Source organism: Canis aureus, chromosome 9 (genome assembly GCF_053574225.1).
Source record: "Canis aureus isolate CA01 chromosome 9, VMU_Caureus_v.1.0, whole genome shotgun sequence".
In the NCBI taxonomy this organism is placed as follows: domain Eukaryota; kingdom Metazoa; phylum Chordata; class Mammalia; order Carnivora; family Canidae; genus Canis; species Canis aureus.
Window position 1 is genome coordinate 14114749 of NC_135619.1, and position 24321 is coordinate 14139069.

Sequence of the window (24321 nt, forward strand, 5' to 3'; positions counted from 1 at the left end):
CCATAGTGGAGAGAAATTAATTCCAGTTTTAAGCAGAGGCAGTACTTTGGAAATTAGGTAGAATGTTGGCAGTTAGAAAAATAGCAGAAAAGAAGAAAATTCTATGTTGAGGGAATTTTGTGAGCAAGGTCATGGTAGGAGGTAATTTTAAAGTGTTTGGATTGTAAGTAATCTGTATGGCTACAGTGTATGGTATACTGGGACCAGAGGGCTTATGTGGAATCCAATGGGGGTAGGCAAGGGATGGGAGGCAAGGGATGCTGTCACAATAGCCAAAGTGAGAGTTGACTTTTCAACTAAAATTGACTTAAAAAATAGTTTTTTTTTTTTTTAAAATTTCATATAACAAGAAATGTGGAAGTTATAGAGTTGGTTAAAAGGCAGCCCAACTATATCAGGTAGCATTTCTGTGTTTCTCTTGGCTTAATCCTTATGGTCACAAGATGGCTGTCTCACTCAGTCATCAAGTGGAAGAAATAGAGTGTGCTTTCTTACTGTTTTGTTGTTGTTGTTGTTGCTGTTGTTGTTAAGGAAGAAAACTTTCATCAGGCACTCTGAAGTTTCATTAACCAGGACTGGATCTCATGACTGATTTAGCTGCAAGGGAAAGTGGGAATCTGACATCTTCCACTTTAAAAGTGGGAGGTGAATTCTGCCTTTGAAAAGTTGGGGGCGGAGTGGGGCGGGGGTGGGGGGGGTGGGGTGGGGAGCAGGGGTTTTGTAACCAGATAGTGTCTGCAGATGCTAATCTTCTCTAGTTAGTAGTAAAAAAGACAAAGAACAAGACACATTTAAGAGACAGATTAGAAAAGGAGAGATTACAGACAATTCTAGGTTTTGGTGGTGAATGAAAAGATGGTGATGCCATTTGCCAAAATGTATTTCACAATTTGAAATTGAATTGAGTCCTTACTCTATTAATAACATTTCTTGACCATAAGACTTGATGCTTAGGACCCTTTAGTCTCACTTTCTAATCACTAATAGAATGGAACAAGGAGGAGGCAGTGGAGGTAGCATGGTGGTTTTTTTAAGTGCTACTGCTAGGACCAGTGCCAGCTTGCAGCATAAGAATCACCTGGGGAGCTTGTTAAATCAGAATCTCTGGGAATTGATATTTTTAGGTCTGGGATTTGACCATCAATTTTGTTAACAAGATCCCCAGGTAATTCTGATACATAGCTAGGTTTGAAATATTTGGTAAGAAAAGTGTGGACTTTGGTTTCAGGCATACCTGAATTTGAATCCTAGCTCTTCACTTATTAACTGTGTTAACTTGGGCAAGGCACTTCTCAGAGGTGAGGCCCCTCACCTGTGAAATATGTAGTAATAATAATTATAATTATAAAGTAATATTAACATTACTTAATGATATACCACAGTCGCTAACTCAGAAAATTGCTCTATCCTGGGTAACCTGCTCTATCCATTCTATCCTGGGTAATCTGATGGGGCTGGACAAGCTGAAAGTATAGCTCTTGGCTGGATTTGCCAACACTGTTGCTGAAGAAACTCAGATAAACTTGTCACAAGAGAAGCCAGTCACTCAATAGATGAGGATTTGGAAAAGAGAAAGGGAGAAACTTATTTCAGGTGTTGGCAGTCAGGATAGGTGGCAGGCTCAAGCCTTAACCACCTCTGCCGGCAAGATGGACATCTAGAGGCTCGGGGGGGCTATGCCAAGAGAGCAGGCAGAGGTGCATGATCATGGTGGGGGTGGGGGAGCATCCATTTGTGTTCAGCCCACAGTTATGTACATGGGAAGAGGACATGTGGTGTGTGGCTTAGGCATTCCATTGCTATCAGGGCTCTTCTGGTCTGGTGGTTGGAATGTTCTGGTCATTGCACAATGTCTTGTCAATGCCTCAAGAAAATGCAATTAGAAATAAGCACAATGGTTTTTAGTTAGATCAGGGGTTAAGCAGTCCTGCCTATTTCTGGTTTTAACTGTTGAGGTCTCTAGTGGAGGAACAGGGCTTGCTAACATTAATAGTTACTTTATAGAGCTGTTGTAAAATATAGGGAAATATATGTAATGTTTGTAGCATAATAACTGGCACATCGTAAAGATTCATTAACTCATTATATTTTTGTGTGTTAGTACTACACATTTGAATTAGCAAAAGAACACAGATTTCTGTACAGCTACAACAAAAAGCAGATGATAATAAATTGCTTCTCTTGGTGCTTAGTAACCATTGTTATCAATAGCTGATTTCCTTTTGGCCCAGCCAGGTATCTTCCAGTCTTGAGCATATGAACCTTTGTTTATTTTCTTAACTGCATTTTTGGCTGCTTCTGTTCTGTGCAATCTATATCAGTATATAACTTAAAAATCAGCTAATACACCAAAAACCCTAAATCCAATTTCTGTGAAATATGTTACTTAATATTTAATAGAGGCTATTTTTCACAATGTTCTCATATAAAACTTGACACTAGACAAAATTCTTGCTCTTATAAAGCAAAAAACAGTATCAATTCAGATGAAAGTAATAATTGCATATTAAAGATCATTTTGTTATTCTCAAAGCTTATATAGTTGCCTGGGTTAATAATGAGAATGTTGTTTTGGATGGTTGTCTTTGGAAAAATACTCGCTGAGAATGAATGCTTATTTTTACAGTTTCAGTGCATAGAGGGGTCTTTGTGGAAGGGGGGGAAGGCACTAACATTGAGAACTACTTTGCACTAGGAGTTTGACTTGTCTTGTTGGATAGAGACTGCATGTTGTAGTATTACCTGTGAATTCTGAAGGCCTGCTGCCTGAGTTTGTGTCCCAGTTCTGTACTTAAATCTGCCTGACCTCAGGCAAGATACTAACCTTTCTGTGCCTGGGTTTTTTCATTGAAGATTATTATAAACCTGCTTCAAAAGGTTGTGGTGAGGATTAAATAAGCTAACCTAAAGTCTCTAGAAAGTGCCTGGCCTGTAGTACTGTATAATTGTTAGCTGTTCTTTAAATTTTACAAATTCACATTGCTCTGTAATTTCACAACATTCCTGTAAGGTTGGTGTCTTCTTAATCTTTATTTTACAGATAATAAACTGAAGTTCAATGAGGTTAGCAATTTATCTATAATCAACCACCCATTTATTTAGTGATGCAAATCCTAGATTGCTTCTTCATGCATTCTACTATGGCTTTTCTTTTTTCTTTAAGATTTTATCTATTTATTCATGAGAGACAGAGAGAGAGAGAGGGAGAGAGAAAGACAGGCAGAGAGATAGGCAGAGGGAGAAGCAGGCTCCATGCAGGGAGCCCAATGTGGGACTCGATCCCGGGACTCCAGGATCATGCCCTGGGCTGAAGGCAGGCGCTAAACCGCTGAGCCACCCAGGGATCCCCCTCTATTATAGTTTTAATATGTCAGTTATTTAAAAAAATCCTAGAAATAGTGATCACTTATGTGATTCATATGGTATTAAGTAATGTTGATTTTCATTTATCAGAAAAACATCTTTGCTGCTTGGCAGAATTAATAAATTAACCATTTTCGAACTTTGAATAGGGTGTTAATATTTTGAAAAAATCTGTTATTGATCTTTAAAATATCGCATCAAGAGGTAACAGATATTTAAAAATAGATATTACAACAGCTATTTGATTCAAATTAATTTGTAACTTTTATATAATATGCTATATAATTTTAAATATAATTAAACTATGTATAAGAATATAGCATATCTGTTAATTTGTAACATCACTTTTTTAGGTGATGATCATAATGGTACCTTGAGGGTTTTTCATAATTGTTTTTTCACTCATGATCTTGATGTTGTCTGTGATTAAGTAAATTATCTAAATCCCTAAGATTCACACATTTTATAGAAAATAGAAACAATAATGTTTGCTAATGATAACCACTAATGCATATTAATAGTATTCGCTGACTTGAGATGTGTGTGTCTACTTCTGTAGTATCTTTTATAAGAATAATTCAGAGTACTGAGTAAGGAACTAAGCATCAAATATTGAAATGAAAGATAAGAAAAAAAAAGAAAGATAAGGCAATTTTAAAAAGTTAATTGTGTAACAAAGGAGTGGACATGTGTTAAACTAGATCCTAAAGCCAGTCTTCTATTAGGAATTCTTCCTTATTTGCTCTTTCCCTTCCTCCATAAGCACACAGACAAAACACAGCACACTCACACACCAAGATAAAATAAAAATGCTGTTTTATAAAATGATCTTCAGATAGGTAAAAAGCCTCAAACTGCTTTTCTTCTCTATTTTCTACATGGTTTCAGGAAGCTGTATGCATAACATGCTTTGAGATTTTCAATTAGAAGCAGTAGCAATTTTATTTTGAATAGTTCTAAGGAATCTATTGGCTGTGTGTTTCCTCCTCAGTACGCTTTGGCCTACCTTTTAAATTTCTTTTGGGAAAATGCAGCTTGCTGCCAGTAATTCATTCTCTCACTTTGTTCATGGAAGTTGCTGAATTTGATTATAAGTTAAAAAGAGAACTCTTACCCTAATTTTACATTTGGTATATTCTTCCTTACTTTCATTTCACATATAACATACTAGTGGCAAAACTGCTGCACATCCTTTAAATTTCAGGATCTGATTCTGTCCAATAAAAAGTTATCCAGATCTTTCTCATAGAACAATCTATTTTTTTCCTCTTATTCTCCTGTCTCCTCCCTAACGTGGCTCTCACCAGTTCATTTTACTTCTCTCAGTTTTTTTTTCTCAGTAAATTATTTCCCCCATCCTATCTCCTTGAGGAATTAAGGAGGGCCCTTAATCCTTAGTAGGGCAGTTAGAAGGGCCACTGAGCAGTGGGTATGTGAAGAAATGGGTTTCTAAACCAGCTGCTTGGCTCCTGTGATTTTGAGTCTGGAGGTTGGATCGAGTGCTCTGTTCACATCCAATTCCTGTGATTGCTGTATTGCTTTTCTTTGGAGGAGCTGCTTTCAGAATTGTAAATGCTTTTCCCTGCATTGCAGTTTTGCTAAGTACATTCTAAAGGAATTGATGTTGGTTTTCACTGCTTTTGCTGCAGTACTTTATCTGGTTTGGGAAAGGTTCTTGTTTGATCAGGTTTCTAGGTTGGTGGGCTTGGAGTTTGGTACAAAACTGATTGGTTGATGTCACAGATAAGATGATTTATTTTTAGGGGTTAGTGTAGAAGTATCGTTTTCTGCATTTTATGAATTACCATGCTGATAAGTAGGCTAATTTTTCTATTTGAGACTTTACTAAGGGCATTAATACTTTCTTTCCCCTTGAATTAATTATACAGGCCAAAGATTTAAGGTTTTTCTTTTCTTCTTTTCTTTTCTTTTCTTTTCTTTTCTTCTTTTTTTTTCTTTTCTTTTTCTTTTCTTTTCTTTTCTTTTCTTTTCTTTTCTTTTCTTTTCTTTTCTTTTCTTTCTTCCTTTCCTTTTTCTTTCTTTCTTTCTTTCTTTCTTTCTTTCTTTCTTTCTTTCTTTCTTTCTTTCTTTCTTTCTTTCTTTCTTTTCTTCTTTCTTCTTTCTTGATTCTTTATTCATTTATTCATGAGAGACACAGAGAGAAAGAGAGAGGCAGAGACACAGGCAGGGGGAGAAGCAGGCTCCATGCAGGGAGTCCGATGTGGGTCTCCATCCCGGACCTCCAGGATCATGCCCCAGGCTGAAGATGGTGCCAAACCACTGAGCAACCCGGCCTGCCCCAGGTTTTTCTTTTCTTAATCTTAATTGTTTTCCCCCTGATTTACTGTCTCTGTTAATAGATGAAAATGTGGAATGTAAGGAAATTGCTTCTTGTTAAAAAAATATGTTACTTATAGGAGTGCGGGGTGGCTCAGTGAGTTAAATGTCTGCCTTCAGCTCAGGGCATGATCCCGGGATCCAGGGATTGAGCCCCACATCCTCTCTGAGCAGGGAGCCTTCCTCTCCTTTTCCCTCTGCTGCTCCCCCTGCTTGTGCTCTCTCACTCTCTCAAATAAATGAATAAAATCTTAAAAAAAAAATAATGTTACTTATCTTGTTCTGGAAAGGAAAAAAAGCACAACAAAAGTCTAGTGCAGCACTTTTATATTTGAAACTCTGTTGAACCTAATCTTGTTAGTGAGCAGGTTTAAAAGTTTAAAAATTGCCCTCTTTTGAATGAGCCCTTTTATACCATGTTTGTGGCTTTTGTTTTTAAAGATTTATCTAGTGTATTTTTATCATATTTTTTTTTATAGTAGCCCACTATAGCCATTCTTTGTACTAGATTTTCTTTCTTGAAGTCCTGTTTTTCTGGACTTGAGATCAATAGAAAAATGAAGATGACATAGATTTTCATGGGGAAAAGTGATTAGGAATAGGTTGTAAAAATAGGACTCTTTTTTCAACACCAGAGTATTTTTAGCCTTATATACATTATCTAATTTTAAATCCTGTAAGTTAAAATGTTTGTATAGAAGTATTAGAGGAGGGACTTTCATGAACTCATAGAGTATTAAAACTTAAGAGGGACATTAGGGATCATATAGTAACCATCCTGATATTCTGCAGAGGAATAAGTGGAGGTTTGTTCATTCATTTGTTAGTTCATCCATCCATCCATCCATTCACTGAACAAACACTTATTTAATGTTTACTGTTTTAGGTGCTTTTGGATATCCCTACCCTTAAGGAGTTTACAATAAATAGATAATAAACATCATAAGTAAGCTAAAAAAGGTAGAAAGTGGTAAAAGTGATCTGGGATTGCAGTGTACTTAAGGGTGAAAGTGGATTTGCGATTTAAAATACGGCTGGCTGCATTGAAAATATGATATTTGAGCAGAGTTAAAGGAGATGAATGAATGCATTTGTGACTCTCTGAGGGAAGAATATGTTGGGCAAAAGGAACAGCCAGTTTAAGGGCTAATGGGTAGGAGCATGTCTAGTTTTTTATTCAAGGAATAGTAAGAAAGCAATTGACTCCTTGAGTAAGAAGTGGAGGGAATGATAGGTGATGAAATTAACAGCATTGGGAGATAGGGAGATGGGGAATTGGCTAGATGATGTGGACTCTGGTGAATTGTTATAAGGCCTTTGGTTTTTGCAAGAGTGAAATGAGGAAAGGAAGGGACATCATGAGGCTTTTGAGCACTCATGGTCTGACTTATGTTTCAACTGAATCATTCTGACTGCACTGTTGAGGAGAGATGCCAGGGTAGGGTTGCTAGATTTAGAAAATTAAAATATAGGACACCCACTCAGTTACATTTGAATTTCAGATAAACAATGAATAATTTTTGTGTGTGTGTATATATATATATCTCATGCAGTATGTGACTATTCACCCATATGGCAGAATGTTAGCTACTCTTTTATATATATACATATACTTTAAACTCTTCAGTGTTACTGCTGCTTACTATAAATTACCATTACCATGATACTGCTGGTTCCAAGGCTTGGGCCCTTAACAGCAAAATAAATTTTGTCTTACTCTTTCTTGTATTATCTGTATTACTGTTTTTTACATTGTGGTCATCCTATACTTCAGAGTGTTATAAATACAGTTTGTTGGACCCCAGCCTACACCCCAAGAATTAGAATTTCTTGGGGTGGAACACAGTATCTCTATGACTGCACAGTGTTCTAGGTTCTAGGTATAGCAGAACAAAACATACAGAAATCCTTATGCTAATGGAATGAACATTCTACTGGGGGGACACAATAAACGAGACAAATAAGTAATTATATTGGATGTTAAATATTGGTCAGTGCTAAGAAGAAAGAATCCAGAAATGGAATGGGAAATGTCCAGTATAATGATGAAGGAATTGCATTTTTAGATAGGGTGGCCAGTGAAGGCTTCACTACATGGTGATGTTTGAGTCAAGACTTGAAGGAAGGAAGTAATGGAGAGAATCGAGTGGCTATCTGTGGGAACAGGATTCTAGACTGAAGTAACAACTGCAGAAGGCAGGTGCATGCCTAGTGTGCTTTATTTTAAGGGGGCAGTGTCTGTGGAAAAGGGGTAGAAGAGTAGAGGATGAGGTGAGAGAGATAAAAGGGAATGGCTGGTGATTGTTAGTGGTTAGGTTTTATTGTGTATTGGAGAGAGATTTGGATTCTAGGCCCAGCTCTGCCAGTATCTCTGGATCTGTTTCTTTATCAATAAAAAGTGGACAGTGCCCTTGTTCTTCTTTCTTTACTGAACTTGAAGATTTAGACAGTCCTCTGATAAATAGTAGGAAATTGTTTTCTTGTCACCTTGTTTAACCATTCATTCTTGTCACAGATTCTTATTTAATCTTAGCTAATAGAGTTAAGAAACATATTTTTCTCTACCAAGAGATTGAAATTCTTATGAATGGCAGTTTGACTTAAAGCGAGGCAGGAAGAAAAGAAAGAGCCTTGACTCAACTCTAAATTCCAAATGCCTGTTCAAGATTAAGTGAAATGTAATGTGCAGGGAATCATGAGATTCTTTTCTTTTCTTTTTTTAAAGATTTATTTATTCAAGAGAGACACAGAGAGACAGAGAGGCAGAGACACAGGCAGAGGGAGAAGCAGGCTCCATGCAGGGAACCTGATGCAGGACTCAATCCTGGGTATCCAGGATCCGGTCCTGGGCTGAAGGCGGCACTAAACCGCTGAGCCATTGGGGCTGCCTGATTCTTAACTGGATACTTCCCTGGAAAGAATAACCTTTAGGTAGGTCTTAGTCTTAAATGAGTGTTTGCTCAGAAATAATTTGATGAGATCCTTCTGACGTTTTTTGGTGAGATCTATCAGCAGATGATAATGAAACAGTGTAATCACTCTGAGTATATCTACCACCTTTTAGCTTTCACAGGGTAATATGAATTATAAAGAAACAAATCCCAAAATCTAAATAGTATTTTGGTGTTTGATCTATCTTATTTTATGTCATCTGTTAGACTTTGAGAACTTCCGGAGAATCAGAAAAAGAATATAATGTTGGATACCCACATATTAGGTTACGTTTATGATAATGTTGAATATTGAGCAATCATGCTTTATAATAGTTTATATTTATTTTTGCTAATATTTTATGTGTTGTATATTTGGTGAGGCTTTTGTAGTGATTATTCTTTTAATCCTGGCAAAATTAAATATAAGAAAAGTCCTAATAGAAGTTTTCTTGACTAAATACAATTATTTCAGGAGGAATGAGGTAGAAAGGATTCATAAAACTTAGCTAGATAGCCAGCTGCATTTATTTATTTATAGCCTTGTGTCTTGCTCATTTATGTTCTGACAGTATAAAACCATCTTTGAAAAAAAATTTTTTTTAAAGGTTTTATTTATTTATTCATGAAAGACAGAGAGAAAGAGAGAGGCAGAGACACAGGCAGAGGGAGAAGCAGGCTCTATGCAGGGAGCCCGATGTGGGACTCGATCCTTGGACTCCAGGATCACGCCCTGAGCCGAAGGCAGACACATAACCGTTGAGCCACCCAGGCGTCCCCATCTTTGAAAATTTAAATTAAAAGACTATTTATATACCTATAATAGGAGCCTATTTAAAAATAATAGAGTAAATTATGAAAAACAAATGAAGTTTATTTGGGACCTTTTGAACATTATTCAATTCTAGAGTTGAAAATATGTTTAAGCTAATTTTTGTAGCTATGGTAATTTTACTGGTCCAGGAGCTATGCCAACTCTAAGTATAATACGTTTTAATTAATACAGGCTTGATGTTTTGTTTAATCGACACCAACTTTATTCATGATATATAAAATCTAAGTAATACATGTTTAGTTCCAGTGAAATAGCATGAAAAATGTGCTCTTTATTGTTTTTAAAAACTACCCAATTAAGTTATGGAAGTAAATCTTTAATGAGATAGCTCATCTGACATTAAAAGAGATGACTATGTCATACCTGCTCTTGGCAAAACCAAAATTAGATTGTTGGGTGATGGAATAACTTGGTCATGAAAAAGTTTATTCTCTAAATCAGAGTTGGCAAACTGTGACCTGTGTACCAAATCCTGCCTGTTTTTGTAAATAAAGGTTTATTGGAACACAGCCATGCTCATTCATGAACATCTTGTCTTTGCTTTTGTGCTACAGTGGTAGTGTTGAGTAGTTGTGGGTCATATGATTCACAGTGCCTAAAATAGTACAGTTTGGCCCTTTAGTGAAAAATGTGCTGACCCTTGCCTCTATATCTAAGCCTTTTTTAGTCTGATCATGTTAAATAAAGTTCTAGTGGAGATTTATGAAGTTAGTATTTTTGTGTTTAATTTCTTATTCTGCTTCATTCTAAGATAGAATACTTATATATATAAAAATTTGAGTGGCAGTTTCCCAGCTTTCTCATCCATAGGTAGGCATAATACTACCTTGCAGGGTTGCTATGAGGAGTCAAGAAGAAATGTAAATAAAATGTTTAGGGTGTGTGGCATCAAGAAGGAGTACAAGCAATGAGGAGGTATAATTAAAGGAAGTTTAGATGTTTATTTGGGTAGTTTAGGATGGCATGCTTTTTAAAAGCTTTCTTTCTTTCTTCTTTCTTTCTTTTCTTTTTTTTTTCTTTCTAAAAATCTCAACTCTGATTTGTCCACAGAACTGGCTATATAGAGGCCTAGTTTATCCAGGTTCTTAATAAACCATTGCTGGATAACCTCCCTCCATCTTTTCCTCCCTCCCTCCATCCCTGCCTTTGTCCTCTTGTCCTTTCTTTTACCTTATCTTCATACTTTCCTCTCTGTTTCCTTTTTGATATATGTAAGCCTTAGTACTAAATTTAATCAGTGAGTAGTAACTACTACTACGGAGAGTATGCAGAGAACCTAACACATAGAAGATTCTCTCTTATCTGTAGTTCCATTTTCTAGGAAACAGGAACTCTAAAATCTTGTAATCTCCCTCTCTTTATTCCTTTTTTTTTTTTTTTTTTTTTTTTAAGAGAGTGTGAGCATGCAAGTGGCTGCTCCCTGTATTCTCATGTGATTATGTATATTAACAGCCATCTAGGTATGTGTAAAATCTGTTTTTTACCACAGCAGATTTTAGGGCAGATCAGTTTTGTCTTGAACCTTGATGCCTTGATGCCAGCTTTAGACAGCATGGTTTTCTTCTGGGGACAGGGCAAATAGATGATAGATTCTCCTTAGCATTTGAGGGCACCTTGAAGATCTAGTGATACAAAAATTGACTCTAGTCAATTTGTTTGTAAGCACCCACTTGTTTCCTTGTTTCATGAAAACAAAATTAAAGCTAAATTATTTTACTTGATTTTATTTTTAGGAAATCAGTTCAAAACCTGGGACCTAACCTTTTCAAGTTATTATAAAACCAACATTAATATAAATAACAAAAAAAACTTAGAATATTTTTTGTTTTTATTGACATTTGTCATTTTGTGGTAGCTTTAAGTTTTTGTAAGTATCATGAGAAAAAAATATGGAAAAGAGGTGAAATTCTAGGACGATATTAATGTAGGCAGCCTGGGTCCAAGGATCCAGAGTGGGGGGGATCCTCATGGGACAAGCCAACAGGATCCTTGACTTTGCCTAGGATAGAAATCAAACTCCTGGAGAAAGTAAAAGCAGAGTTTATTGAATAGTGTGAATGACAGAGAATAGCTGTTGGTCTGTCCGGGAAATTTGGAAAGGAAAATAGAATGAGTCTCAATGTTGCTTGGGGCTCAGGGTTTTATATTGCAAAGAGGTCTAGGGCATGTGTTCCTTTGGGAATCCTTAGGGTCCCATCAAAGGCAAATGTCAGGTGAACAATAAGCATTATTTCATAAATTAGCAAAGATAGCAGTATTGCTGCCAGTGTCAGCCAAGGTTTGTTCAAAGCTAATGTCCTGGAATATGTTTGGGATCTAGCTTTTCTTAGATGTTATCAGTTGTTTGGGGCCTAGGACAAAGCTCAGAGAATGATTAACTTTCGTTTCCCTTTAAGTGGGAACATAACTTCTTTGGCTTATTCAGAGACAAATATGGATTATGAGTAAATGGGGACTGCCAGAAAAATGGAACTTTTTTAGAATGGAGTCCCTTCAGCTTCTTTACTTCAATAGTAATAGCATTAGCAGACCCTTAGATGATAGTATGAACGATTATCTGCATTTCTTAAGGTTTTAATCTCCCTCACTTGAGAATCTTTTTATCTGTAGTAAATTTAATTCTGTATTAGTTTAACTAAATTATTTTGTTTATGGTTTAAAAAGAAGTTAAAAACAGGTCAGAATTTCTCATTGAAAGTTCCTACTTTTTTAAAGCTAATACTTAAATGCATTAAACCTAAATTTTATATGCTACCTTTCTGTTAAAGTGTTCTTCCTATTCTCTCATTTATTTTACAGTAAACTGAGATTTTGGTAGAGGAAGATTTTAATCCCTAGTCCTCTAAGGCTCTGTGAGTCACACAGGGACATTAAATGGTTTTCTTAGAACTGCAGTTTTAGTATAAAGTTAGAAACATAAATGTTGAATGTACTTTATTTTATGTATTAATAGGAACCAGACAGCAAGGTTTAAAAAGTAATTTTGTGTCTGGAAATAGGTAGATAACATGGAAGATGAGGGATTATTTAATTAAAAAAATTTTTTTTTGAGGGGTTAAGAATTTTATCTTGCCAGGAAAAAGGGAGAGAGGGAGGAGAATTCTAAGTCTCTGTGAAACATAGCTCAAAGACATATAGTTAGTATTAACATTCTTTTTGCTTGTATATGGAAAAACCAGTAACAGATTGATTTAACCTATCAAAGGAGAAATAGGAGGGGAGAAGAAGAAAAAAAGAGACATATTTGGAAATAGTGAATTTTGTTTTCCTTTACTTGGCTATGTTGCTGATAAACTGGAAACTAGTAAAGAGAACAATGAGGATATTCTCCTCTTGGGTAAGTTGACAGATCATCAATGAAAAACAGTTTTAGAAGACCTTGGATGTTTAACTAGGACTTGAATGTAAGATTGCCGTGTCTCTGTCTGCCATGGTCCTCATTAGCATTTCCATGCTGAATCTGTGTCAGAATTTGTCAACTTGCTTTATTACGGTCTTATTCCTATGTTTTTTTTTTTTCATTTTGTAAGGCTGTTGTTCCATTTTCCTGGGGGTTTTGCCATTGTAAGTCATCATTTAAACATTATGTATAATTTGTTAGTCTTCAGATCAGAAAGGTCTCAGTCTATTAGAGATTATATGGGAGATCTGAACTGCAATGTGTAAAGCGTTTTCAGGGGGCTTCTCAGTTATCTAGAAGAAATTAGTAAACCAACAAAAAAGTGTTTATCTATATCGTTTATGATCTTTTACCTTACTGTTGCTTTGAAAGTTTATGTTAGGATTTTGGAATATTTTGCAAATTTTCTTTTTTATAGTTAGATTTACTATCACTATGTATGTTATCTTTGATAGAGAGTGGAAACAATCTTACAGCAAATTCTGTTTCTTTACAGTCAAAGGCCGTTGGATTGCTAGATGTGGATGTGTATGGCCCTTCAATTCCAAAAATGATGAATCTGAAAGGAAATCCAGAATTATCACAGAGTAAGTAAAGAAGAGAGAGACAGGGCAGCCCTGGTGGCTCAGCGGTTTAGTGCCGCCTTCGGCCCAGAGTGTGATCCTGGAGACCCAGGATCGAGTCCCACGTCAGGCTCCCTGCGTGGAGCCTGCTTCTCCCTCTGCCTGTGTCTCTGCCTCTCTCTCTCTCTGTGTGTGTGTCTCCCATGAATGAATAAATAAAATCTTAAAAAAAAAAAGAGACAGTATGATAATAGATATCCTTTTTAAATTACCTCCTGAATGTCAGGTGTTGTGCAATGTACCATGCATACCTTATCCACAGTGTAGTATAGTCCTTCTGAAATCAGCTATGGAGCCAGACTGTCTGGGTTTGAACGCTAGCTCTCTCACTGACTGTGTGGCTTTAGGTGAATTATTTAATCTCTTTGTACCTCACCTCTGCCCCGCTATGTAAATAAGGCTAACAATTACCGGGGTTGCTGTGAGAAATCACTCAATTAGAAATTGCTGTTAAGAAAAAAAAAAAAAGAAAAAAGAAATTGCTGTTAAGGAGCCAGGGCAGGGAAAAGAGGGGATGGAGAGTAAGTAGTTCCTTAGATTTACCTGAGGGCAAGTGACTAGCTAGTTTTGCCCTTTTTCCTCCCACCTTGTATGTTGATGCCCCCAAAGCAGGTCTGTTCCCTCTCCCCTATCTCCACAGTCACCAGAGATGAGCATATTTCTGATGGTGAAATAGAGCAGTATTTGCCTACTCCCTCAGGAAGTTGGAGAACTTTCAAAAAGCTCAAGTTGCAAGACAGGCTGCCATGGGGGTTTCTAAACCTCCCTGATGCGCATCGGGGGGAGCATTCACACCATTCTGACAGCAGCTTGATAATAGGCCTGTCATATTCGGCAGTGTATATGAGTCCTAAGGGTTGGGTTTTTGTTTTTGTTTTTGTTTTTTTCTTGTTTAAAGGAACCAAGGGACTTTGCAAGCCTGGAGCCTGGAGTAGAGGTCGGGAGCAATGCAGGGACAACTGGGTTAGAGAGAATCCCAATCCTTGGGGCTAGAGAGGAAGTTACACATATTCATATTATGAGGGATGGCTTTCTTCCTAGACTGATTGGAGGATATTAAGCTTTCTTCTGGTTTAAATTGGATACACTGCTGCTGCAGTCCTGATGGGCCTTCCTTGTTGATTTGGAGCGGTTGGCCTTTCTCATAGCCCTCAGAGGACAGGAATGGGACAACTCTTGGCCCTGTGTCCATCACAGGCATTGACAGGTTTTTATGTAGGGGATTATAAAATCCTCTACCTCATAACAAAGTGACCCTGGGTGGACCAAAGCTCAAAGGGCTTTGCAAAATTTTAATATATTAAAACAAGAGGCTACTAGAAAACATTCTATTGTATATAAAACCTGAGCTTTTAAAATAAAAAACCTAAAACCAATAAAAAAAAAAAAGAAATTGCTCGTAAGTGTAGTGCATTTGACACAATGCCTGGCACATAGTCAGTGATCATTATCATTATCTCTTCACATTAAATGTGTGGATGTATGGAAGTATTTGAATAGAAAGTATATATTTGTGTTAGAAGACATGAAAATTATTTTTTCTAATCCTATATCTGTTGTATTTGTCTTAATGTATTTATAAAAACCCCTCAAATACTAGTTTCTTTTCCCAGGCTTCACTGCTATCAATAGGACAGTAATTTTTTGAGTAAATCTTTAATATTTATCATGCTCGTTATTACACTTTCTTGCAAAATTATCAAATATAAAACATTTAAGAACAAGGAAATGCTGTGATAAAAAAATGAAGTATTGGAAAGGAATATCTGGCTGGCTCAGTTAGTAGAGCATGAAGCCTCATGTTGGGCCATGAAGACTACTTAAATACTAAAAATACTAAAAATAAAAAAAAGTATTGGGAAAACTTTTAACTTCTTGAAAATGGTTTTAAGTGAAATTAGTTTATTAAAATTTATTTCAAATTATAGGGGTGCCTAATAAAAAAAGTTATAGGGATGCCTGAGTTAAATAGCTGACTTTTGATTTAGGTCCTGGGATCCAGCCCTGTGTCAGGCTTCATGTTCCATGGGGAGTCAGCTTAAAGATTCTCTCTCCCTCTCCCTCTGTCCCTCCTGTCACTCATGCTCATGCTCTCTCTCTCAAATAAGTAAATAAATCTTTAAAAAAATTATTTCAAATTGTAATAAGGGTATATAATTGAATAATTTCTTTTCATTTCTTATTGGGCTTTTTATTTTCCATAGATCTAGGACAGAATGACTATATTTACTGTAGGATTTTTGTTGGATTATCTGTGTAAATAATAGAAGTATTTTTTGTTGTTGTTGTCATCAAATGTTAGTTAATTAGGCATTATCTGGGATCCCTGGGTGGCGCAGCGGTTTAGCGCCTGCCTTTGGCCCTGGGCACGATCCTGGAGACCCGGGATCGAATCCCACGTCGGGCTCCCGGTGCATGGAGCCTGCTTCTCCCTCTGCCTATGTCTCTGCCTCTCTCTCTCTCTCTCTGTGTGACTATCATAAATAAATAAAAATTAAAAAAAATTAGGCATTATCTGCTATCTAATGTACTTTTGTTTGTGCTTTAGTTGTTGGAGTCAATTGCAATGTTAAGTTCTGAATAATTATAGGAAATTTGAAGATGTAGTGATGATAGAATTGACCCTAGCAGTCTTACATTGTAAGCACTCAATTAGTTTTTCTTGTTTGATGAAAATAAAACTTAGAAAGTGAAGTTATTCTAGTTTCTTTCTTCTTTGTCCTTTTAGTGGAATATATACTTAGTTTGTAAATATGTGACATATGCCAAGATGTCAAACTTTCACAAAGAAGGAGTAATGAATTTGTGTACTTTAAATGATAGACTTACTATGTCTGTCTCTTGATTAAAGTAATGTGAAAACTGGTGCATGCAGCATACGAGTGATGGCAAAATGGAGCCCTTGGTGTCATTTTTTTCTTAAGCAGTCTGTTCAGTCTATGCCAATATACTTGAAGTGAACTTTATAATTTCTTTCTTCTTCTTTTACTGAAGCTGTAATCTTAAATTTGATGTTTGCAAATTGACTGCCATTAAATAGGCTTTCTGGTAAAGATGAGATGCTGGAAATCTTGGAAAGCCTTAAAAGAATACTTCTTTTGTGTTGACAAGCTGATCTTAAGTCACCCAAGAAATGAACTGAATGATTAAGGCATTCACTTAAAAGAATGTGAATTCTTAAAAGCCCAACTTATAAATTATTTTTGGAATCTTAGGTAAGTCTGCCACCATTATACTAATTGGCATCATTTTGACATTTCTATATTTTAACATGCTAATTATCCTGTTGTATTCTCTATTGCAGAAAACAAAATGTAATATGAAATTATCTAATTAATAAGGAAAAACTGTGAAAGATTTGTTTTTAGCGGGTCATAAATCTTTGTGTTTATAATTAGCACCTACTTCAAGACAAATGGGTATTCTGTGCTTCTTTCCCTTTTTGAGTTATATCAGAAAGCTATCATTAAGGTGTGTAGACTAGTAGTATGGTACATTTATAATTTGGCCATATTCTTCTAGGGCTGTCTGTACTTCACATTTTTTTCTAGTCTAATTCTAGGTTAAAAAAGCACAAACTTTATTTCCTATTTCCTAATCTTCTGATCATTCCTAATGTTTTTCAAAATCATTGGCACATTTTCAGTATTTTCTCTCAGATGAGAAAAATTAAAAGAACTTGCTATTGTTAGATAGTGGAAGGATTAACTTGCAATTTTATTTTTAATACTCTATCTTAACTTATGTGCCTTGCAAATTTTTGCTTTTTAAAATAGACTTCATTATTGCTGATTCATAGTTACTTTAATAATTTACTGGGTACTTTAATAAAACATGTTTCTTTTTTTAACATGAGAACAGAGCTTTATTTTTATTTTTAAGATATAATTCACATACCATAAATGTCACTATTTCTTTTTTCTTTTTTTGAGGTTAACAGAAAATAAAGCATTTAGGAAAGTAGTTTGGTGAAAGCAGGATGTAAAATGAGTTTTGAAGGTGGAAGATGTGGGGAATATACATATATGAATTGCAGACTATAGGAAAAGGCAAAAAGACGAAAAATAACACTATACTAAGAGGCATGAAAAGTTTTGACGGTCTAGATTTGGTGAGGCTAACTTAGAAGAAATTAGGTATGCTACAAAAAAAAGAAAGAAATGTGATCTTTTTCACTTCCCTTCTGGACCTCTACTCTAGATTTTGTGTATGTGATATGCATCTATACTGGGTAATGGACTGAAATGATATTTTGTTGTTAAAATTGGACAGACTTCGTACACCCATGTTCATAGCATTATTCACTGTTGTTATTATGAATTCACTATTCATTGTTCCATTATGTGGAAGCTACTCAACATATCTCAGCAGATGAATAGATAAGCAAAACATGGTATATACGTAAAATGGAATGTTAATCAGTGTTAGAAAGGAAAGCAGGAGCTTCCCACTTGGTAAACACATGATTTGGAGAGAGTGATGTGCTTGGAGAGGTCATGAAGTTATCTGTTCTTCCTCATGTATCTTCCTATGTATCTCATCTCTCTGATTGTTTCGGAGTTATATCCATTTAATTTAATTTAATTTAATTTAATTTGTTTTCCAGCACCCATACCTCATCCTTTCCCTGCTTCCCAACACTGAGAGCTAACCAATAATATGAGTTATATTCTTTTATAATAAGCTGGTAATATGGCTGCAGGGATTAGGATGTGGACATCTTCGGAGGACCATCATTCTTCATATCATACCACCATTAGATCCCCTCCACTCAAGGTTTTTGCCACTGTCAACACAGTGCTCATTCTGGACATTGTCTTCCATTGTACATCAGCAAGAATTTCTTCTTGCTATGAATCTAGGAGTGTAATATCCAGGTCATGAGTTTGTGAATGTTTATATTACTTTCCAAGATGTTTGTATCACCTTATGCTCTGTTCATTATATATGAGAGACACCATAGATCCACATCCTTTTTACATAGGACATAAGATGGTATCTCATTATTGTAAAAAAAAAAAATAAGGAAAGTCTTGCAACATCTTTGCAACATGGATGAACCATGAAGACATAGTCCATCCCAGGTGAAATAAGCCAGTCACAAAAAAGACAAATGTTGTATGATTCCACTTATATGAAGTACTTAGAATAGTCAGAATCATAGAGACAGAAAGTAGAATGGTGGTTGCCAGGAACTGGAGGGAAGGGGAGAATGGGAATATATTGTTTAATAGGTGTACACTTTTAGTTTCACAAGATGAAAAAGGTTGTAGAGATGGATAGTCATGATGGTTGGACAGCTTTATGAATCTATTTAATATCACTGAACTATAGGCTTAATAAAAGATGGTAAATTTTGTTTTATATATTTTACTATAATGACAAAAATTGGAAAAAAAAGTTAAATAGATTTGCCCTGGCAAATATTGCCTGGCAATATTACCACAATATAGGATTTCTTCAATAGTGTCCATGGTATTGACCCAGTGATTCTGTTTGCTCTTTAAAAGAGCAATCATCACTGGAGGAAAATAAAATAGTAATGTTTCATTGGGAGACTTAGTAATTTAGTTTTAAGCCTTCTCTACTTTCCAGTTTGGAAACTTCACTAGTCTACCAGATACTAGGAGTTGGAGCCTAAAATTTTATTTTCATCTCATGTAAAAAACTTATTACATTTAAAATGCTTAATGTTATCATGACCAGTATTACCATTTGGAACATTACCAGCACTGTAAAGCTCTGTATGATGTGATCCTCACCTTCTGTCTACTTCCATAGTCCCAATTCCAACAAGCTTGCTTTGCTAATTCAGTCAACAGTGAGTTTTATTTTCCATCACCATAAATGTCACCATTTCTAACATGTGAATGTTTACATTATTTTCCAAAATGTTTGACAGTGTTTGAGCCATGATGGAGAGGACAGTATTCAGCATGCCATCTTTGGGACTTTGAGCAACCTGGAAAAAAAGGAAGGAACTAGTAGGTCATTGTATACCACCATTCTTTCCTCTAACCATCTGTATTGCCAAACTAAAATAGTGCATGAACACTAAAAGATGTTACTTGTTAATGTTTTTCTGGAGGTTGGTATTATAATAGGTTAGGAGAAGTGGTGAATGAGGAAGCAGTGACAGTAAGGTTTTCATCTTATTCCCTGAGGTCTTTCAGTTAAGGAAAAGAAAACAGAAAGAGCAGCTTGCAGTTTCATTGGCTTTGAGATATCCCTAGCAGTATATAAACCACAGAATTTCTTTTGAAGTGGTAGAGTGAGTGCCTTGAACTGAGTTCTCCAGAAAACAGATTCCTGTGGATTGCTAATTTATTAGAAGTACAAACCCAGATTGAGGAAGGAGACAAGGAGGAAGAGCTAATATGAAATTGTGCTATCAGACAGCTAACTGTCCCTTAATGTGACAGATTGCTTGACTGCCTGGGACTGTGTATGTGGGAGGAAAGGGGAAGAATTTATCTAATTATATCCATCTCCCATTGTCCAAAGCCTCACCTCAGTAGGTAGGAACTCACCTGCATTTCTGAGTTCTGTATGAGTGAGTCCCACCAGAGTCCTAAGGCATCCTGTACTTTGGCATCAGGATGGTCATTTTTTTTTTTTTTTTGGAGGGGGGGAGGTGAAAGGCACATAGTATATAGGCCTGAAGTGAAGTACTTTCAGAGAGCCCCTGTGTGACATTGGTCAGAGCCCATGCAGAGCTGGTGGCTGAAATGAGAGTGAGGCTAAAAGGGTGTAGAGAGGTCATGTGGGACTTTCAGTGCATGGAGATGGAGGTGGGGAGCTGAGCTCTTGTGTACCCAGACAGCTATTTCAGTGAATATCTTATTGACTGATGCTAGGACATAATGGCAGGGAATCAAGAAATTGCAGGATTCTTTCCAATTTTGATATCCTGAATTCTTAAGAGAACATAAATTGATCCCTCTAGTCTATTAAACCAGTACATTTCAAAGTTTATTTCTTGGGCAGCCCAGGTGGCTCAGCAGTTTAGCGCCATCGTCAGCCCAGGGCATGATCCTGGAGACCTGGGATCGAGTCCCACGTCGGGCTCCCTGCATGGAGCCTGCTTCTCCCACTGCCTGTATCTCTGCCTCTCTCTCTCTCTCTGTCTCTCCATCTCTCATGAATAAATAAATAAAATCTTTAAAACAAAACAAAACAAAGTTTTATTTCTCAAGAGAGTGCATGCATCAAAGGGATATTTGAGTAATATTTAGAAATTCAGTTTCATAGTTGTCTTTCATAAGATATGCACAGAAAATAAAATGGCTTTATATGTTTTTAGTCATTTTATTCTTTCAATTTGATAATTTTTGATTTTTAAAAATATAACAGTATTATTTGCTGTAGTCATTGTGTTGTATATGTACATAACATATACTTTTTAATTTTAAAATATAAAATTTGATAGTATCAAACTCTATATCTAAAAACTTGGTTTCTTTATGATTGAGGTTTTTGGGGGGACTTGTAATGCTTATCAGTTTTAAGTATAATAATATTGTGGGGATTGGGACTTGAGTATAAGGGCTAAGTTTTAACTGATGTTTGAGATAAAGACGGGTGCATCAGTAAGCCACTTTCTTATTTCAAACAACCGATTGCAAAATTTGATATTTCACGTTGTACACTTGACCAAAGCCTCACAATAAGCAAGAATGTTCTGTCAGATTTGGGCAAGAATAGTAACTAAAATTGAGATAACAGTCTTGGTAATCTGAGTTTAGATGGCTGTGTTTGGATACAATATGGCTTTTTACTTATAAATGTTTATTACAGATTCCATAGCTGGAAAAAAATACACATGTACATGCATATGTACATACACACATATATTTAAGTAAAGCATCTTTTAAAATTCTGTTACTTGCAACCTAACACTGACTTAAAATAAAAGTGGTTGCTTTAGAAATAAATTATGCTTATTTTAAATCTAGTTTTAAAATTTGCTTATGTATTAAAAGTGAAATGTTAAAGGAAACATTACTTCCATTTACTTAGCAAATGCTTATTGGGTATATCCTATAGTTAGTAGTTAGTAAGTATGAAAAATATTTGATTTGTTGGCTGTCAGATCAAATAAGGTTTGTTGCTCATTCTCTTGGAGCTTATAATAGATATACTAGCCAGTGATCAAAGCATAATAAGCATAAGTAAATGCTATAATAGAAGGTAAGCATGCTTCTTTGTGAACTGAGATGGGGACTATAAGTCAAACTGGAAATTTAGAGAAGTCTTCTTGGAGGAATGATTTTTGAGCTAAATTTTAAAAAATAGATGAGCCAGGAGTTGGTGGTAAGGAGTTGAGGATTGAAAGTAAGGAGGAAATTCCAGGCAGAAGGAATATTATCATGTGTTAAAAGCCTACAGAATGCAAATTGTTTGGTATGGCAGTAAGTGAAGAATCTCTGTGGGTTAGTTGCAAGAGTAAGATTGGGCCAAGAAAGATAGGTGATGGTCTTATCATAAATGCCTTTTTGTGCTTTCAGTTTGAGGAACTGACGTGTAACTCAGGCTGTGAGAAACTCTCATGAATTTTAGGTAGGGGAGTGATACTATCAGTTCTGTGTTCTAGGAAGATCATTTTGGCAACATTGTGGAGGAAAGGTAATAGGACCAGATGTGGGGTAGGGCCAGTTGGGATGCTACTATAGTTATCCAGGTGAGATGTTATAAGGCCTGATTTAAGTATATGGCAGTAGAAATGGAGGAGAAGGGACCTAATTGAAAAATATTAAGGAGATTGAAATAATAGGATTTGGTAATTCATTGAATTTGAATGAGAAAAAGGTGTCTACGATGGCTCCTGGAATTCTGGATTGAGTGATTGTGTAGATAAATGTGTCATTTATCAAGATAGAGCAGAGAAGGAAAAGGAATAAATGTAAGGAAAGCAGTAATGAGTTAAGGTTTATTGAATTTGATGTCCAAAGAGAGTTAGGCAACAGGTGATTGGAATATATTGTGTTCAGGAGAGAGGTTTGGGTTAACAGTACAGATTTGGGAGTTAGCAGTGTGTGTGCGTGCATGTGTGCATGTGTGTATATTTGAAGTTGCTAGTTTAGATCACTGATTTTCTTTTTTTTTTTTTTATTTTTTTATTTATGATAGTCACACAGAGAGAGAGAGGGGCAGAGACACAGGCAGAGGGAGAAGCAGGCTCCATGCACCGGGAGCCCGACGTGGGATTCGATCCGGGGTCTCCAGGATCGCGCCCTGGGCCAAAGGCAGGCGCTAAACCGCTGCGCCACCCAGGGTTCCCTAGATCACTGATTTTCAACCTGGAGTGATTTTCTTCCCTCAGGAGACATTTGACAATGAATAGAGATTTTTGATTGTTACAGTTGAGGGATCTTGTGGGTAGAGGCCAGAGATGCTGCTAGACATCCTGCAATGCACAAGGCATCCCCTTACAACAAATTATTACCTGGTCCAAAATGTCCGTTAGGTTGTGGTTGAGAAATTCTGACTTAGCTATGATAGCCCAAAAGAGTTATAGAGAGAGTCAAGTGTAAGACTGAGGATAGAATTTGATAGGATAGAACCCAAAGGGATCAGGGAAAGACTGAGAAGAGCTGACCAGAGAAGTAGAGAGAAGACAAGGAAAATATGAACATTAGAAGCCAAGAGGAAGTTTTAGGAGGAAGTAGCAAATATTTTCAGAGTGGCTAAATAAGTTAATAATTGAAGATTATATTTTAAGTTTAATAGTATGTTACAACCACTATTTTGAAGATATCTCAGTACAACTTGTGCTATACTTCTTGAAGAAATATATTTTATAAAATATATATGACCCTTGGGAAATCAGTCATTTGGGAATCTGTTATTGAACATGTCTATAAAGGTACTGTGCTATGTTCTAGGAAATAAAGACGAGTCAGTTGAAAACTCTGTACTTAAGTTTGCAGTCCAGTGAGGGAGATGGAAAATGTCAGCACACTAAGTACTCTGGGAAGGTATGAACAGAGGACCATGGAAACAGAAGAACTTCTAATCTTTCTGTGATGCAGTCCAGCCAACCCTGGATCTGATAAGGCTTTCAACTATAAAGCACGAAGAAGAGCAGGAGACTTGGTCATATTAAAAAGAGAGAAATTATGTTTACCTTTAAATTTTGTTTTAAATTTTCATATTAAACAAAAAATGAACATTTAAACTATGGGTGATATATTCCATCTGTCATGAACAAAATATATGGGATGTTTTATTTATAAATCACAGGTTAATCTATCATCCTTCTACTACTACTTCTACCCCAAAATGGTCTTTTATCTTCAGTACCTGAGGCCTGCCTTGTCTGCTCTATAACCTTCCTCCTTCCTCTCTATTGACTTTTGTTTCTTTGTAATTTCAGATAGAGACTGGAAATGGTAGTAGTGACAAGGGGCTGTGGAGAGTTGAAGGTTGTCTGGACAATCTGTCGGTTTGTCCTGGTATCGGATTGTCCTCTTATATGTCTCTTTTCTCCAAAACAAACAATAACTGTCTACCACCTAATTCCAGGTTTGACCTGAGGTAGAGAGTGGGACTTTTTCTCATAAACTTGAATGTTTTCAGGGTTCCTACTTTAGATACAAATCTTTTTACTCTATTCATCTTCAACTTCTGAGTGTTCCATTATAGCATAATATAGTATAGTAGTTCTCAAACTTTTTTCGCCTCTGGAGACTCTTAAGCTCTTAAAAATATCCCACACTGCTTTTGTTAACGTAGGTTATATTACCAAGTTAGAAATTAAAACTGAGAAATTAAAAACATTTATTAATTCATTAAAAATTACAAACTCACAAACTTGTTAACATAAATAACATT

The 24321-nt window shown here is 36.1% G+C and overlaps 1 protein-coding gene across 31 annotated transcripts in view; it reads left to right on the forward strand.

Annotated features, from left to right (window-relative positions):
- The window catches only part of NUBPL (NUBP iron-sulfur cluster assembly factor, mitochondrial), a 231260-nt gene that overhangs the window by 40640 nt on the left and 166299 nt on the right, over positions 1 to 24321 (forward strand). For 24 of the 31 annotated variants that reach the window (XR_013385973.1, XR_013385972.1, XR_013385971.1 and 21 more), the window contains one exon: positions 13362 to 13452. Coding sequence is in view for 18 of the 31 variants with exons in the window: in XM_077908971.1 (XP_077765097.1) it covers positions 13362 to 13452 (91 nt within the window). In the remaining 13 variants the exon portion in view is untranslated. The other 7 variants (XM_077908977.1, XM_077908982.1, XM_077908983.1 and 4 more) reach the window with 7 other exon arrangements.